Source organism: Budorcas taxicolor, chromosome Y (genome assembly GCF_023091745.1).
Source record: "Budorcas taxicolor isolate Tak-1 chromosome Y, Takin1.1, whole genome shotgun sequence".
Lineage (NCBI taxonomy): Eukaryota > Metazoa > Chordata > Mammalia > Artiodactyla > Bovidae > Budorcas > Budorcas taxicolor.
Genome location: NC_068936.1, coordinates 1,110,993 through 1,130,172, shown reverse-complemented (window position 1 = coordinate 1,130,172; position 19,180 = coordinate 1,110,993). Strand labels below are relative to the sequence as shown.

At 34.0% G+C, this 19,180-nt stretch overlaps 1 protein-coding gene across 1 annotated transcript in view; it reads left to right on the top strand.

Moving 5' to 3' along the window:
• LOC128071014 (lysine-specific demethylase 6A-like) overlaps window positions 1-19,180 on the top strand; it is a 174,441-nt gene that overhangs the window by 114,856 nt on the left and 40,405 nt on the right. The window contains exons 11-18 of the mRNA XM_052664012.1: window positions 864-962; window positions 1,087-1,306; window positions 1,809-1,943; window positions 2,392-2,547; window positions 4,135-4,230; window positions 4,845-5,228; window positions 14,016-14,773; window positions 18,495-18,624. Of these exons, the coding sequence (XP_052519972.1) occupies window positions 864-962; window positions 1,087-1,306; window positions 1,809-1,943; window positions 2,392-2,547; window positions 4,135-4,230; window positions 4,845-5,228; window positions 14,016-14,773; window positions 18,495-18,624 (1,978 nt within the window). The remainder of the gene's footprint in view (window positions 1-863; window positions 963-1,086; window positions 1,307-1,808; window positions 1,944-2,391; window positions 2,548-4,134; window positions 4,231-4,844; window positions 5,229-14,015; window positions 14,774-18,494; window positions 18,625-19,180) is intronic.

Here is a 19,180-nt window from a genome sequence, read left to right as displayed (position 1 = left end):
CTTCAGTTCTCTTAACATTAAGTGAAGCAGGAGATACATACAGCATTTGTCTGATCATTAAAATACTCTTTTGTTAAAAAAATTTTTCTGTTAATATTCATACTGTCTCTAATGTCTATCCTTGTTTGCATTATTGTTCCTGTTTTAATTCTGCCTCAAGACTCTAAGGTTGTATGCATTCTTCGAAATTGCTGTCTCTGTCTCTTTTACTGGCCTTTCTAATGTTTGTCAGCCCACAAATCAGCCGTTCTTTAGGCTTTTTTGTACCCTTTTTTGTGTTTATTTTAATATTAACTGTATCTCAGTTTTATGTTGTTCATAAGAAATGTTTGTCATTGTTATCTTTAAGTTCAGAAAGAAAAATTTGGATGTACTGATTGAGGTCACTATCAACATTTAATTTCTCTTTGTTACTTAGCTCTTATATTCTTGGAACGTAAGACGCTTGAGTTTAAAGTACGTATAAAAGAGCTCTGTATTTAAGTTTCTTCTCCTGCTGCTGCTAAGTCACTTCAGTCATGTCCAACTCTGTGTGACCCCATAGACGGCAGCCTACCAGGCTCCCCCATCCTTGGGATTCTCCAGGCAAGAACACTGGAGTGGGTTGCCATTTCTGGCTGTAATGGTTTGAAAAGAATACGTTATATAACATTTGCTTGCAATCAGAAGACACAAAGTTAATTTAATAGCAGTTATAATGTACATTAAAATCACTGTGTATAAGCACATATCTTGATTAACAAGTATTTTCCCTTTCCATATACATTATTTTGACAAGGTAATAAAGTTATTTGAGTGTTTGTGGAAATATAAATACGTTTAAACTGTATATCTATATCTACCTTGTTTATTCCCTCTTTCAGGTGCTATTCAAGTATCGGAAAGGTTCAGGATGCTTTTATATCTTATAGGCAGTCTATTGATAAATCAGAAGCAAGTGCAGATACCTGGTGTTCAATAGGGTAAGGCTTATGTGTGTTAAGTTTATAATGCTTTAATTGATGTCCCTGTTTATTGAACTTCATCTGTATGCATGTATTAATGTTACACACAGTCAGTTTTAGTAAACTTTATTTCTCTTTCCAGTGTGCTCTATCAGCAACAAAATCAGCCTATGGATGCATTACAGGCCTATATTTGTGCGGTACAATTGGACCATGGACATGCAGCAGCATGGATGGACCTGGGCACTCTGTATGAATCCTGTAACCAACCTCAAGATGCCATTAAATGCTACTTAAATGCAGCTAGAAGCAAAAGTTGCAGTAATACCTCTATGCTCACAGGAAGGATTAAAGTTTTACAGGTACATTCTTGAAGTAGCATATTTTAAAGACATTTCCATAAATACCTGGCAGAGGAGGGTGGCTGGAAAGTTTGTCTAATTTTGATTGATGTCAATAATTTATTTCCATAGCTTTGATATTTATGATGATACTACTTTTCACTTTAAGATAATACTATATTGAAAGTTTTTTGCATCCTTACTTTTTCTGATTCATGTTAATTTGCGTGATTTTGTGTGCTATCTACATTTTTAAGTTATAACATTTTAGAGAAAAGAACACAGTTGTTTTCCACTCTTGTGTGAAATTTCACAAGGTATCCAAAAGAATTCTGAAAAACAGCTTAGCTTTTTTCCTATTCTTGAAAGTATGTTTTAGTTATCCTCTTTAGTATATATCTGAAACCCCAGATTTATAATCTGCTTTCTTTAAAAAATACCTATAAATTGAGGAAGTTTTAGTGGACTTGCTCTTACTCAAGTAGTCCTGTGTTAAATTTACTTTTTACATAATTTTTCCTAGGCTCAGTTGTGTAACCTTCCACAAGGTAGTCTACAGAATAAAACTAAATTGCTTCCTAGTATTGAGGAGGCATGGAGCCTACCAATACCCGCAGAGCTTACCTCCAGGCAGGGTGCCATGAACACAGCACAGCAGGTGAGAAGTTGGGTTATCTTCTCTAGGTGCCCAGCTTTAAGGGTTCTGTCCAATCTGTAGTGATCAGATCTAAATTACTAAGTGCAGAATTGGCTTAAAAAAAAAAAAATTCCTTTCAATTTTACTACTAAGGGACTTTAGATCAAAATAAAACTTCCTCTGATATGGGAAGATTCTTGGGGTAGTTTAAAACTTTTGTATAGTTTTATGATTTCAAAAGGGATTTCTTAAGGGACTTTCATACAGTATTTTATTTAATTTTTTAAAAAGTAAGTTTTTAAAAATAAGGTGCACATTCTCCATTGGTGAAACTTGACTTTGATTTTCAATTGCAATCCATGATGTCTATATAGTTTTGGAAAGTAAGCAATTCATCAGGTTTTATAATTTTAAGGCATGAATTAAGAATATATAGAACCATATTTTTTTTTACCTCTGTGATCCTTAGGCTTACAAAGCTCATCATCCAAATACTGAACCTGTATTAGGCCTCAATGAAACACCAATTTCACAACAGCCCTTGCCAGTACATATGATTACCTATAGTGAAGTAGATGACCTGTCCAGTCCTGCCAAGAGGAAAAGAATATCCAGTCCAGCAAAGGTATATATAAATTTTTCAGAGAAATGGAAGAGTTTAATTAGAAATGAAAGTCTGAGTCTTGTGAAGTTGTGCCTATCTTATATTTTAACTATTTCTTCCTAAAAGAAAAGGGTTTTTTTTTAGCTATTAAAAGCAGTATTTCCTCTCCTGAAATTGTAGCATCATTTAAATATAGGAAGTAGGGATAACTTTATGTTCATGAAGACATTTTATTCATTTCCCTGCTTTTCTGAATACATTTTTACCACCACTTTGTATGGACATTAAAATAGAGTGTTGAATATAATGGACAGTCTGTTAGATCTTTGAGTCACGGTTCAGATGAACATACATTTTAAGGAGGAGTTAAAGAATAAATGACTTTTCAGATGTATAATTTTCCAAATGGGTTATGCATTAATTTTTTTAATGCTTTTAAAACATAAGCCTTGTTTATCTGTAAATATTCCAATTGCTAGTCATTTAGTATCTCGTGAGTTGTAACTATTGGTATATGGATTTAATCAAATATTTTTTAATTTAAAATAAATTTTCCTGGAAATAGTTCTGAGAACTGACATAGTGGTCAAACTGTATCATATACTTCAGTAGAGGAACAAGTTGATTCATGGTGTTTGACACAACAGAAATTACAGGTATGAAATACTCTTTGGACAGTTTTAATCACATGTTTTAACATAGTGGAAGTAGTAAGCCTTCAGCTTTTGTTGGGTATTAATTCTTAAAATTGAATGGCAGTAAATGAAGTTAATATGTACATAAGTGTAATGAGCCTACATTTTCCAAAGGAATAGAAATCATAATACATTTTTGTTTTCTACTTTTTAAAAAAGAAGTAATATATTCATACATTTGAAATTTAAGAATTATGAGGGGATAGGGGTGTACAGGTTTTAAAGGGTCCTTGAAGTTCCTGGCTCCAGCTACTTAATTTCTCTTTCCAATAAATAATCTGAATTAGTAATTTCTTTGTTGTTTTTTCTTTTGTTTCTAGAGATACATATACATGTACGAGAAAATGTGCTGATCTCAGTTTTCTTTTTATCCCTCATACTAATATAGCTTGTTGACTGCCAAATCTTCTCTCCCTGCTCACCTTCCTCATGACTGCTGTATCTTCTCTCCCTGCTCACCTTCCTCAAAGATCTGTCTTTGAGATATTATCATGTATTTTATGGCTACTTTGTTCTTCATGGATACATGATGCTACATTTTAAAATTTCTTGGAAGCCACATGTTGTTTAACTAGATTTCTCTTGTTAGACTTTTGCATAATTTCTGCCTATTATAAACAAGGCTGCCCTTAAGCATTTTTGTTATGACACATTTTATTGTTAAACAACTTTCTCTTTGAATTATAATTTCCTTTCCATATAATGTATTTAATTCAAAACACAAAAATTATTTTCATCAAGTGAATTCTGATTTTTTTTAATCTTTCTTAGCTTTTTGTAATGACTTTGGTTAGAAATCACTGTATGTCACAACACAAAATTGGTTGGTTTGTAGCCTTTTAAGTTACAGGTTGCTTGCTGGTGACTTATTTATTTCTTTGATTTATGTCTGTGTACTTTAAAATCTTTCTAGTACCTGGAACAGCTACGCACAGATAGAGATCATTTAAATCCGACACAGAAACTGATGCTGCAACAGTTGGAAAGTCAGTTTGTCTTAATGCAACAAGTATGTACCCCATTTTCATTATAAATATTTATCACTTATGTTAAGTATTTTTCTTGACTACAACATCACTTAAGAATTTATTAATGCTTATTTCTACTTTTTATGTGTAGTCATTAGAATTGGTATATCTGAGCTTTAAATACCACTGGTGGACAGTATTATTTTTTAATAGCTATAAATTAATTTGGAAAACAAGAGGAAATATATTTTATGTTTTTTGCATATTTCAGGTGTATTCTATAGGCTTACTTTTTATTACTTTACAATTAAAGAAAATATACTGAAGTGGAGAAGTTTTAAGGATTACTTTCAAGGATTTGGCATAAATGGAATGGCCATCTGAAATCCCTTATTTCATAATGAGAAATAAAGCCTGTAAATGACTAACTCACTGTTTTCAATTGCTTTCTTTTGCCCACATACCCCTAATAAGCAAAGGCTTCTTTTAAATATATAGTGAAAAAGATTTTGCTTTATCTATATAAACATGGCATTTCATTTCTAAAATCTATGTTTTTTAACCTGGGGAGATTAAATTTTATGATAAAGTTAGGGATGTATTGATAACACATTTTCAAAGTCACACAAGCAGGTTTTCTTTTTTGTTTTTGAAGATGAGACAAACAGGACAAACTACTGGAATTCCTAATGGGCCAATAGCTGATTCATCACTGCCTACAAACTCTCTCTCTAGCCAGCAACCACATTCTGCTCTACCCAGAGTACCTAGTGTCTCTCAGCCTGAAGTGCACTCTGCTTGTTTTGAAAATCCTTTGTCCAGTGGACCTTTTCCTGCACGCTATGTTCTTTCTGGCTCCTCAAAACCACTAGGGTATACAGACACTAATTTGGTAGGCAATAATTACTTAACACGAAGTGGAAATAATGGAAATGTGCCTTATCTGCAGCAAAACACATTCACTCTACCTCATAACTGCACAAACCTGACCAGCAGAACAGAAGAGCCATGGAGAAGAAAACTATCTAACTCCACTCAGGTAAAAGAAAGATTAGCTGCTTTACTTGTTACATAGTAATTTTTCTTTGACTTGTATACCTTTGGAGGAGAAGAAATTACAATTTAAGAAATATTATCTTTTTTTAAACAATTTCACAATTATCTCAGAATTTTGTGTTTCAGTATTAATACAGTGTTGTAAGCTCATCTGTGCACGTGGTAGTTACGTATCTAGTGTAAATTAATATATATATGAATTATGCTAGACAGTCTGAAGGAAAAGAAAAAAACCACAGACATAGTTCTTTCAGATTCCATTGCTTAATGAATGAAAGTATCATGGCCATGATTTTTAATTGCAATTATTTAATATATGCAGATATATCCTGCATACAGTCAGTATTCTACTAGCTGTGAAGCATTTATTTTAGTGTGGTAAAAAGCCTAATGAAAAAAGATTCACCTATGATATATTACAATAAAATCTGATTTGCACTGTGGAGAAAGCAGCTTGCTGCTGCTGCTAAGTCACTTCAGTCGTGTCCGACTCTGTGCGACCCCATAGACGGCAGCCCACCAGGCTCCCCCATCCCTGGGATTCTCCAGGCAAGAACACTGGAGTGGGTTGCCATTTTCTTCTCCAATGCATGAAAGTAAAAAGTGAAAGTGAAGTCACTCAGACCTTCAATGACCCCATGGACTGCATCCTTCTAGGCTCCTCTGTCCATGGGATTTTCCAGGCAAGAGTACTGGAGTGGGGTGCCATTAGGAAGGAACTAAGAAGTTACAGTCTCAGAGAACTGAATTTAGAAGAGCAAGTCACAGCAAATGTAGCTACAATGTAGTTTATGAAGATGAAACACAAAGGATCAGGTTTAATTTGTGAAGGGCTTGATGAATCCTAAGAGGAAATGAGAGACATTCAGTTTTGATACAGAGATAGGGATTTCTTGAACAGCCACCTCCTTAAAAGTTATTAACTACATTTTATATCACTTTAAATGGGTTTAAAAAACTGAGCAGAAATTATGAAAAGTCTCTAAAACTACTCCCCCTACCAATGTTTCCACTAACCTGAACATCATATACTGGAATGTGATAGAGCCCCATAATTTACATTCTTCCTATTGCACATTATTTGATTTTGACAAATGTATATGATATGCATCCATCTTCATTACAAAACAGATTCATAAACATACCCTGTGCACAGTTTATTCCTCTAGCCTTCTTTCAATATGTAGAAACAACAGATCTTGTTATTGTCTATATGGTTGCTTTTTCTAGAATGTCGTATAATTGAAAGCATATAGGATGTTGCCTGTTTAGAATGATTTTCTCTTAGCAATAAACATTTAGTTTTCTTTGTGTGTTTCCTTGAGATGATAACTATATTTATTTTTGATCACTTAGTTGTTTGCATTAACTGCACTTTGTTTATGTACTCACTCTGTGTTTATATTTCTTTTTTTTTTTTTTAACTATGTCTCCTTTATTTGTTTATGCTGGAACAGACAGGAAAGTCAAATAGTTCAGATATATTTTTCTTGTTATTCATTCAGTTCACAGTATTGATTATGTACATTAGCTGTGCATAGGATCAGAGAATATTCTAACAAAATACATGGGGCTCTTGTGCAGATTTGTGTGGACTTAGTTTTTAACTCGTTCAGGTAAAAACTGAAGAGCATGATGAATGGATCATACTATAAGAGCACTAATTACTTTTCTAAGAAACTGACAGCTATCTTCTAGAAAGACTTTTATGTTCATTGCCTCCCTTAGTGACTGAGGCTTCTGTTTACTCTAGCTTCTCCCACCAACTGAGAGTTGCTGGGTTTAGGCAGACTAAAAGTACCACAGAGTGAGTGCTTTATAAACAGCAGAGTTTTTATACTCCTGGAGTCAAAGAAATGCAAGATCAAGTCATCAACAGATTTTGATGTTTTTTGAGAGCTCTCCTATTACTCATAGTTGACTCTCTTCTCATTGTACTTGTAGTTCACAAAATGAATGTCTGTGGTTGGTGTTTTATGTATTTGTTTGTTTCAGGCTGTGCTGGGTCTTCGTTGCTGCACAGGATTTTCTCTACCGTGAGTGGGGGCTACTCTCTAGTTGTGATGCTCGGACTTCTCATTTAGGTAGTATCTCTTGTTGCAGAGCACAGGCTCAGTAGTTGTGGTTTCTGGGCTCTAGAGTACAGGCTCAGTAGTCATGGCACACAGGCTTAGTTGCTCCCATAGCGTGTGGGGTCTCCTCGACACAGAAATCAAACCCATGATTCCTGCATTGACAGGCAGATTCCTTAGCACTGAGCAATCAGGGAAGCCCCTTGATGGTTTCTTTTATAAGACACAAATTCCTTTCTTCAAAGCTCCAGATTTTTTAACGTAATCACCTTTGAAGGCCTTGCTTCATATACAGTGGAGACTTAACTTGAGGGTAGCATTTTGGTGGACACATTCAGTTGATGCGTTTTGAATATTACTGATTCAAATAGGGAGGTAGTGATGTATCAGTTTTTTTTTTTTAATCTAATATAACTGATGGTTTTTGGAGCATGTTTCAGTTCAGTTCAGTCACTAAATCATGTCCAACTCTTTGCAACACCATGGACTGTAGCATGCTAGGCTTCCCTGTCTGATACCAACTCATGGAGCTTACTCAGACTAATGTACAACGAGTCAGTGATGCCATCCGACATCTTATCCTCTGTCATCCCCTTCTCCTGCCTTAACTCTTTCCCAGCTCATGGGCTTTTCTAATGAGTCAGTTCTTTGCATCAAGTGGCTAAAGTATTGGAGCTTTAGCTTCAACATCAGTCCTTGAGGCATCATCAACTCTATGCACATAGACTTTGACCAAACCCCAGAAGATAGTGATAGACAGGGAAGCCTGGTGTGCTTCAGTCCATAGGGTTGCAGAGAGTCAGACACGACTGAGTGACTGAACAGCAATGCCTTTTGTAAATATATTTTCCCAGTCTTCATTTACCTTCTCATTATCTTACAGTATCTTTCACAGAAGTTTTAAATTTTAATGAACTCCAGCTTATCAATTCTTTCTTTTATGATAGTGCCTTAGAAAGTGTATTTAAAACGTTGCACCATGCTACATAATTTCACCTATATTACCTTCTAGGAGTTCCATACTTCTGCATTTTATATTTGAGTCTAAGGCTCACTTGGAGTTAATTTTTGTTAATGGTGTAACGTGTAAAAATTTTCCTTTTTCTTCTGCTAAATAATTTAAAAATGTTTATGTATATATGTATTTTCAAGTGTGCCTTGTCTTTATTTCTGTGTCCGGGCTTTCTTTAGTTGAAGAGAACAGAAGCTACTCCAGTTATGGTGCATGAATTTTTCCTTGTGGTGATGTCCCTTGTTGTGGAGCACAGTCTTTAGTGCACTGGCTTGGTAGTTGTAGCACACAAGCTCAATAACTGTGGCTTGCAGGATCCAGAGCAAACAGATTTCAGTATTTGCGGGGCACAGGCTGAGTTACTTCATGGCGTGTGAGATCTTCTTGGACCAGGGATCATTCCTGTGTCTCCTGATCGGCAGGCAAATTCTTAACTGCTCGACCACCAGAGAATTCCCAAAGATTCTTATTTTCAATATGAATTCTCAGATTTTCCACACCATTCCTTGAAAAGACTGTCTCTGCTTCATTTTATTGCCTGTGCTCTGTTGTCAGAGATTAGTTGACTATATTTCTGTAGGTTTATTAATCGACTATGTATATTGTTATGTTGATCATTTATCTGTTTCTTTTGTTAGTACTATGCTGCCTTGGTTAATTTAGCTTTATATTAGAATCATTAAATAAACCTGTGTCAGTCCTCTAATGTTGTACTTCAACATTATGTTGGATTTTGGGGGTCTTTTGTCTCTTCTTCTTATGTGAGAATCACTGTGTTAAAAATTTGTAAAAATCACATTGAATTTTTATTTGCTTGCATTGAATCTGTGAATCAAGTTTGTAAAAACTGACATCTTAAATAATACTAAGTTTTACTTCTGAAGAATGTGGAAACTCTCTCTTGTTACTTAGTTATTGTTTAGTCAATGCTTTGTACTTTTTTCATAAAGGTTTCAGATAACTATTTTATTGCATTTTTCCTACATACTTCTTTTTAGGGCAAGTGCTAATATAGTGGTTGTTGTTTAGTCTAAACCATGTCTGACTCTTGGGACCCCATGGACTGTAGACTGCAATCTCCTCTGATCGTGGGATTCTCTCGGGAAGAATACTGAAGTGGGTTGCTATTTCCTTTTCCAAGGGATCTTGGCGACTCAGGGATCAAACTCATTGTCTCCTACATTAGCAGGCAGATTGCTTAGAAATTACACTTGTTCATTACTAGTATAGAAATGTGATTAACTTTTGTATGTTAACTGTATATCTTGTAACATTGCTATATCCTTACTAACCTTTCTAAGTAGGTTTCTTGATTCTTTTAATTTTTCATGGGTAATTATGTCATTGTGAACAAAGGGCTTCATTTTTTCCTTTTTAATTATAATCTGTATCCATTTTACATCATTTGCTTGTTTTGTTATATCAGTTTACTTTAGTGTGGTAGATGAAAGAGTGGTGAAAGGGGAACATCATTGCCTTGTTTTATATGCTGTTGGGGAATGTTTTGAGCCCAACTTAACATATGACATTAGCTAGAGGTTTTCTATAGATAATCTTATTAAGTGGAGGAAGTTCATCTCTATCCCTAGGTCAGTGACAGTAATATTATCATGCACAAGTATTCAGTTTTGTCAGTTCTTTTGCTGCATCAGTTGTCATGATTATGTGGTTTTTCTTTTTTAACCTGTGGATGTGTGATGTATTATAATGATTGATTTTTCTAATGTTGAATGAACCTTGCATGCATTAGATAAATCCTATTTGGCCATAGTACATAAATGTCTTTCTGCATAGTTGGATGTGATCTGCTGATACTTTCTTGAGGTTTTTTCTTTGGTCTATAGTTTTCTCGCAGTGTTTTTAGTATTAGGGTAGTCATTGTCATTGACCTCATAGTATAGTATAGTATAGTATAGTTGAAAGATTGTGTCTGCTTCTATTTTCTGCAACAGGTTGTTGAGCACTGGCATAATTTCTTCCTAAATTTTTGGTGGAACTCTTTATCAGTGACCTCATCTAGGCACTGTGGTGCTTTTTGTTCTGCAAAGTTACTAAATGATTGATTCATTTTAAATAGTTACATGCTTACAGATTCTCTCTTTGTCCCGGTGTTGTTTTTATTTTCCACTCCTTTGTCCTGCTGATCAATATAGCTTTTATTATACTTCTTAATTGTCTTGATCACTGTAACTTCAGAATATGTTCTGAGATTTAGATAATACTTGTATAACATTTTCTTTACTTTTATAGTTGATTTGATTCTGCTGTCTTTTTTTAATCTTCATATAATTTTGGGGTCATTATGTCAGTTTGTATCAAAAGTATCCACTGGCACTTAATAGAATTGTGTTATGTGTTTAAGTCAAATTACTAATTTTTCAGAACCATGAATATAGTTTCTCTCCATTTACTTAGTTCTCTTTTAACTTCTCCCAGTCGTCTTTTTCAGTTGTTATGTCTTAGAGTTATATTTTTGATTTGTTTTTGAAGTATTGCCTTAAGTTATTTTCTAATTTCTGTTGTGATATCCTGATTTCAAACATTGAGAATTCTGTTGAATACTTTTCAAAGTTTTGGTATTTCTCAGATTATATTTTTGATGATTGGTATTATTCTGTTTTGTTCAGGGAATATATTTTTTATGATTTTAATTCTGTTATTGAGACTTGTATTTCTCCTAATCTGTAATGTGAATTCTAAAAAAAAACCTATTCTGTCCGTATTAAGTATCAAGTATTGTTGAATACAGAAAGATGAAGGACCTCACAGAAACAGAAGAGATTAAGAAGTGGCTAGAATACACAGAATAATTATACAAGAAAGGCCTTTTTAACTGGGGTAACCACAGTGGTGTGATCGCTCACATAGACTCAGACATCCTGGAGTGTAAAGTCAGGTGGGCCTTAGGAAGCCTTACTATGAACAGTGCTAGTAGAGTTGATTAAATTCCAGAGGAAGAGATAGGGAATCTACCTGATAAAGAATTCCAAGTAATGATAGTGAAAATGATCCAAAATGTTGAAATCAAAATGGAATCACAGATAAACAGCCTGGAGACAAGGATTGAGAAGATGCAAGAAAGGTTTAACAAGGACCTAGAAGAAATAAAAAAGAGTCAGTATATAATGAATAATGCAATAAATGAGATCAGAAACACTCTGGAGGGAACAAATAGTAGAATAACGGAGGCAGAAGATAGGATTCGTGAAGTAGAAGATAGAATGGTAGAGATAAATGAATCAGAGAGGAAAAAAGAAAAATGAATTCAAAGAAATTAGGACAATCTCAGAGACCTCCAGGTCAATATTAAACACCCCAACATTCAAATCATAGGAGTCCTAGAAGAAGAAGATGAAAAGAATGACCATGAGAAAATCCTTGAGGAGATAATAGTTGAAAACTTCCCTAAAATGGGGAAGGAAATAATCACCCAAGTCCAAGAAACCCAGGGAGTCCCAAACAGGATAAACCCAACGCAAAACACCCAAGACACATCGTAATCAAATTAACAAAATCAAACACAAAGAACAAACATTAAAAGCAGCAAGGGAAAAGCAACAAATAACACACAAGGGGATTTCCTTAAGGATAACAGCTGATCTTTCAATAGAAACTCTTCAGGCCAGGAGGGAATGGTAGGACATACTTACAGTGATGAAAGAAAATAACCTACAGCCCAGATTATTATACCCAGCAAGGATCTCATTCAAATATGAAGGAGAACCAAAAGCTTCACAGACAAGCAAAAGCTGAGAGAATTCAGCACCACCAAACCAGCTCTCCAGCAAACGCTAAAGGATCATCTCTAGACAGGAAACACAAAAAGAGTGATTAAATTCCAGTGAGCTGTTTCAAATCCTAGAAGATGATGTTCTTAAAGTTCAACACCTAATACACCAATAAATTTGGAAAACACATCTGTAGCCACAGGATTGAAAAAGATTAGTTTGCATTCCTATCCCAAAGAAGGGCAATGCCTAAGAATGTTCAATCTACCATACAATTGCACTCATTAGACATGTTAGCAGGATAATGCTCAAAATCCTCCAAACTAAACTTCAACAGTACATGAACTGAGAACTTCCAGATGTACAAGCTGGATTAGAAAAGGCAGAGGAACCAGAGATCAAATTGCCAACATCCATTGGCTCATAGAGAGGGGTAAGGGAGTACCAGAAAAACATCCTACTTCTCCTTCACAGAGGGCTCTGAAGTCTTTCACGGTGAATCATAAGAAACTGTGGAAAATTCTTAAAGAGATGGAAATACCAGACCACCATACCTGTCTTCTAAGTAACCTGTATGCAGCTCAAGAAACAACAGTTGGTACTAGGCATGAAACAAGGGACTGGTTCAGAATTGGGAAAGGAGTACATCAAGGCTGTATATTGTTATCCTGCTTATTTAACTTACATGTAGAGTACATCATGAGAAATGCTGGACTGGATGAAGCACAAGCTGGAATCAGGATTGCTGGGAAAAACATCAATAACCTTAGATATGCAGATGACACCACCCTTATGGCAGAAAGTGAAGAACTACAAAGCCTCTTGATGAAAGTGAAAGAGGAGAGTGAAAAGCTGGCTTAAACCTCAACATTCAGGAAACTAAAATCATGGCATCTGGTCCCATCATTTCATGGCAAGTAGATGGGGAAACAGTGGAAATAGTGAAAGGCTTTATTTTTAGGGGCTCCAAAATCACTGCAGATGGTGACGGCAGCCATGAAATTAAAAGATGCTTGCTCTTTGGAGGAAAAGCTGTGACCAACATAGACAGTATACTAAAAAGTAGAGACATCACTTTACTGACTAAGATAAAGTGACTTTACTGTCTAGTCAAAGCTATGGTTTTTCCAGTAGTCCTGTATGGATGTGAGAGTTGGACCGTAAGGAAAGGTGAGTGCCAAAGAATTGATGCTTTCGCAGTGTGGTGCTTTACAAAACTCTTTGAGAATCCCTTGGACTGCAATGAGTACAAACCATTCAGTTTTAAAGGAAAGCGGTCCTGAATATTCATTGGCAGGACTGATGCTGAAGCTGCAGCTCTAATACGTTGGCCACCTGATGTGAAGAGCTGACTCATTAGGAAAGACCTTGACTGATGCTGGGAAAGACTGAAGTTATTCCTTGGAAAAAATTAATAACATTTCATATGCTTTCTTTGAGGATAACTGTTACTTTTCTATTATAGATTCAATATTAATTTTAAAGGATTAATATATACAGTTTTCATATAAAACATAATACATTGTTACAATTGGTGATCTGGTTTAAGATGTGTTCATAGCTTTAATCAGTAATGACTATATGTATGTTTTTCTGTATCTAAATTTACTTAGTCATTTCTCTTTTAATGAAAATGTATATATCTGAATTAGACACTAAAATTTCTCAAAGACTTCCATGAAGAATTATGTTGCCACACTAGTAAATGAAATCAGTTACACAGCCCAGAAATATGATTTTCCCTCAAGGTTACTAACCACTTTAATCATAAGATTATGAAACTTTTAAAAATTATTTTTACAATTTTGGTTATATTATGTTACACATTTAGTTGTTTAGCTTTTATTTAACATTTTTAATCCTCAGTGTTGTTCTTTGTATGCATTAGGTGTTTGTTTAATATCTGGCTGGAACTTACAGTATTGAATTTTAAAAGTCTGTTTTTCTCTTTTTTTTAGGGGTTTAACAAAGGTCAGAATTCACATTTGCCAGGATCTAATGATGAACAGCCTTCATTTTCCACTGATCCTGCCCTGTATCTCCAGGCAGCTAGCACTAATATTCAGACTTCACATAGGATGCTGCCTACTAGTTCAGTAACACAGGGAATTGCTTTCAATCACCTCTCTCATACTGCTACCTCAGGTGACCAACAAGGCATTTGTTGTACCAAAGAGAGCACACCTTCAGGAAATAGATCTTTTGTGCCTGAAATAAGCAGTCATACTGAAGATACACCTAATGGCTGTGCTGGTGTCAAGGGACTTTCTAATCGTGTTCAGCAGTTGATGGCACAACCTATTTGCAGTCCAAACAGAGATTCTACGTCACCAAATTTAATTTCAGACAATCCTCAGATGTCTTCCTTGTTGATTGGAAAAGCCAGTGAGAGTATGATGACTGGAGCATGTGACAAAGTCAATAGTATTCACCCAGAAAGACATAGAAAGACTAATAATTCTGTTGCCTCTTTACACTCTTCAATCATTTCTACAACTGCTCCAAAATCTGCCAACCAGACCACTACCCTTGGTGTTACCAGCATCAGCAGTACTCACATTAGGTTACAAACAGTTAATGGAAAAGGGCTAGAGAACTCAAACAGCTCTAAAAATACAAGCTTGCCTATGATTAGCCGCAAACCTGATTCTCCGATCATACCATCGATGTCTGTGTCCATATACTCAAATTCTACAGAAGTTCTGAAGGCATGCAGGTTAGTATGGGAAAGTTTATCACAAATTGAAAGTAGTTCACTTTTGACTTGATCAGAAAATAGAGATAATATTTGTATTTTGTAAGAAATATAAAAGGTAATTACGTAGTCAGTTGTCTAAAATAACTATTTCAAAAGGAACTTTGTTATTACTCAGTATCATGCATAAACTATCGGTGTATTACGTGTGAAAAGTGTTTTTCTACAACATATTGTGAGAAGCCCATCTCTAATATTACTGAGTTCTGTTCATTATCAGAGCTGTTGTCATATTCTCTATGATTGGGGATTGAAACCAGTGAATGGATTCAATTAGATTTGATAGAAAATCTGTAAAACCTTATTGATTGCCTTCTTTCTGGGAACATTTTCTGTGATTCTAGAAGAGATTTTAAACAGGCAGGAGTGACAAGAGAAAGGAACAAAGATTTGAGAAGTGTTAATAGACCACCAGTCACTTTGGGAAGTCAAGCTATATTCTATGATTCTTGGAGAAGGCAGTGGCACCCTACTCCAGTACTCTTGCCTGGGAAATCCCATGGATGGAGGAGCCTGGTAGGCTGCAGTCCATGGAGTCACTAAGAGTCAGACACGACTGAGTGACTTCACTTTCACTTTCACTTAGAAGAATGAACCTCAAAAATTTATTTCTTAAATGGGTTTCATTACCTTCAAACAATAAGACACAAAAAGATGAGAAACACTGTCTTTGATATTGTGAAATTGTATACATTTCCATATTCTGCACAGTCTTATCCATTCATGTTTTTTGAAAACACCTTTATTAAGATACAATTGACACACCTTACAATATATTCCTTTAAAACATACAGTACAGTGGTTTTTAGTATATTTCCATATAATGCACCAACCACCAGCACAATTTTTCAGCGGTTTTATCATCTCAAAACGAGAACTGTTGCACACATTTTAAAGTACTATTTTTATTCTGTTTGTTTAAAATCTAATCTAAAATTATCTTATTTCTCATACTTAGATGCTGTATAGAAGCGTAAAACTTGTGTGTTAGTTAAAATACTAGGGGTAACGCTTCTGTGTAATTTTCTAAAATTTGAATAATAATTCAGCTTGAAATTTGAATAATCAATTTGAAATAATTCAATTTGAAATTTGAATAATTGAGATTATAATGAAATAAAATAGAAGATATGTACCATTAAATATAAATCTGAAGATTAGTTTTTATCTATTTTGACTATTTTAATTCAGGTTTTGAATTTCAAATATAAAAAAGGAATTATTGCTTAATTACTGTAAGTCTTCTGAAACTGGGAGTCTTTACCTCTCTTCTCAATTGCTGAAACTAAAACATGTGTAGATTTTTCAGACACTTAGATTATCTTAGAAGCCATCACTGATCAACCATTGAATATGTGTTATAAAATTCTAAGCTGACACAAGTCTTAAATGTTTATATAGTTTGTACTTGCAGTTAATGGAGATAGAATAATAGAAAAATGGAAATAATTGATATTTTTAAAAATATATGAGTAAGAAATTTTTGCCTTTCATAGTGGATTAAATTTTAATTTTCCCATCTTATTTTACAAAGTATATGTGAGCATCATTATGGGGTACATTTTTTAGATTGAATTTTAAGCTCAAAACCACTAAAAGGACTTGTTTTATTGCTAAAAATGTGTAAATTTGTAAGTTGAAAATAACTTACATATGGGTGCATGGTTTTTCCAGTAAATTTGGCTGGCAGTTTACTAGTGAAAGGACACCATCACCATATCCAAAAGTTGTAAAGAGAAAAAATAAAGATTAGACGAGAAGGGAAGGAGGAAAGAACATGAATGTCAGGCTTTGAATTGAGGATAAAATTACTCCAGTTTAACACAGCCAAATAGATAGCAAATAATAACTGTCATGTGGAGACAATTCCTGTTACCCAATGCTGATGTGTTCTTTATTGGACTGAATTCTGATTAGTTCAAGGAATCAACAGTTGAGAGGGTTTAATCTCTGTATGAGAAACTTAATAAGGAAAAAAAAAATCTGTATATTAGTTTATCTATAGAGCACCTCCCATTTTTTTGTATTTAAATGTGTTCAAAAGTAAGTTCACAATAAGATATTTTTAAGTATGGTATTTTTAAAGTAATTTTTCAGTAATAATATATTTTTGCTACAGTGAGATATTCTTCGTCTTTCCCAGCTCCACTTTTTTCCCCCGACTTCATTTCTTTCCCATTTGGATTTTTATGGTAACTTTTTCTTAGAATAGCAGTGAAGTCATACCTATTTAGAAATTCATGTGTTTCTGTTTTGCAAACTTCATGCTTTAAGGTTGATAGGTATTTTACAAAGGAAAAAAAAGGATGGTTCCTTTATTTTCAGAAACATTGGTTCTTTTGGTAAATAACTTTAGATTCTGATTTGACTGGTTCATAGGGACATACTAATGGGTCTTTTGATTTCATTGTACTTTTTGAGCAGCGTGTTCTCTTTTGTTATATTTCATAGAAAAACTTTTAAGGGTTATTAAAATTTTAAACTGCCAGTGTTTGATTTCATTTATAGCATTTTTGCTTCTGTTAAAATTTTAAAATGTAAGTTCCCCATTTAAGTAATTGGGCCAGTTTTGGGTTCCTTGCTCTTGCCCCTTTTTTTTTTTTCTGTGTTCATATATATTTTTACTTTGAATTGCTTGAGTTTTCTATATACTCTTAATTTAGTGTTATTAGACTATAAAAATCCTACTCATTTTTCATATACAGGATGGTAAATCAGCTTATTTTTTTCAAGTACGATTAAATCCTTGATCCATATGTTAGAGTATTCTAAAATATTTATATTATATTGTAGTACATCTCTCACTAGGAAACAAGTCTTTTATAATCAAACTTAAATCATTTTGTGGAAAGCATAGAGTGACAGACATAATTAAAACCAATTCCTTTTATTATCTAGAGATTATAATTGACTCTTAATGCATTGTTCTAAGGAGGATATATTTTTTCCTGTATTAGCTTCTGACAAGTATTTTGGTTGTAAAGTCAGTTCTGTGGCGTTTATAAATTAGAATCGTATTTTTAAATTTAGAAGCTTAAGATACAGGCCACTTGAACCACACAAGTCACTGTGCTTTGTGGACAGATAATGAAGCCTAGAGACTGATTTAACATTTAAACTTAATTGCTAGCTAATTGTAAAATTTTAGTGTAATATACATTTGTAAATTGTGTAAAAATAGAAAAGTCTGCATTTTTTACTTAATTTGTAACTATATAAACCCTATCACAGGGAATCCTCTGGTGGCTCAGTGGTGAGCACTGTGCATGTTCATTGCCAAAATCCCTCTTTGATCCCTGTTCAGGTAACTAAGGCCAAAATAGGCTCTACACACTACGAGCTGCTTTTTATGGCATTTCAAAGTTGATAAATACTCCATCTGAAACTTTTTTAGTTTTCGTTAGTTCTGCAAAAAAATCCTAAGTTTCAGGCTTTCCTTCCCTTTAGCAAAAATAAAGCTAAACAAGGAACGATGATTTTATTTCAGCTTGTGTAGTTGTATAATTTGAAATTTTAAATATAATTTGTAATTTATTCTACAAAAATACAATTATTTGTTCTGAAGAAACAGTGTATATTATTTTACTTTACTGAACGTAGAATTTAAGATTTTTCTCTTGTTTTAATCTCCTGTTTTTACAGTCATTGCATAACTGATATATTTCTTCTAATTTTTATCTAGGAACTTAGATAAAAATGGCTTGTCTAATTGTCACAATTTGTTGGATAAATGTCCACCTCCAAGACCACCAACTTCTCCATACCCACCTTTGCCAAAGGACAAGTTGAATCCACCCACACCCAGTATTTATGTAAGTCTTCTTGCTAATTAGTAATAACCCAAGTATGTGAACTTGTCTGCCTTTAGATATATTTTTAAACCAATGCAAATCTTCTTAGAGAAAATTAAATTTTTTCTCTAAAGTTGAAAGCTTTGGAAAACCATGTTTGTGTCCTAGAGGATAACAAACATCTCTCAGACTGAATATGGTACACTACCTCTTCTTTTAAGTAAAGTTCTATTGTTACATAGTCATAGTCATAGTCATTTATTTATATGTTAATCTGATTGCTTTGCTCTTGATTAGCAGCCTTAACTAGTTGTGAAAGAAAATAGTTCATAAAACAAAAAATACTTACCATTTGTTCTTTCTTCAAAAAAGTTTTGCCACTGTACTCTAGAAAGATTTTTTGAAGGGAATATTTAAATTTAAAGTGTCTCTCACTTTTGGAGTGAGATTCTCTGAGAGTAGCAATAAGTAATTGTTTTTGTCTTAGTTTTTTGTTTACGTGATTCTAAATCTACATTCTGCCATCTTACAGAGCTTAATTTTATGCTTTAAAGCAAAAATTTTTGTAAGCAACAAA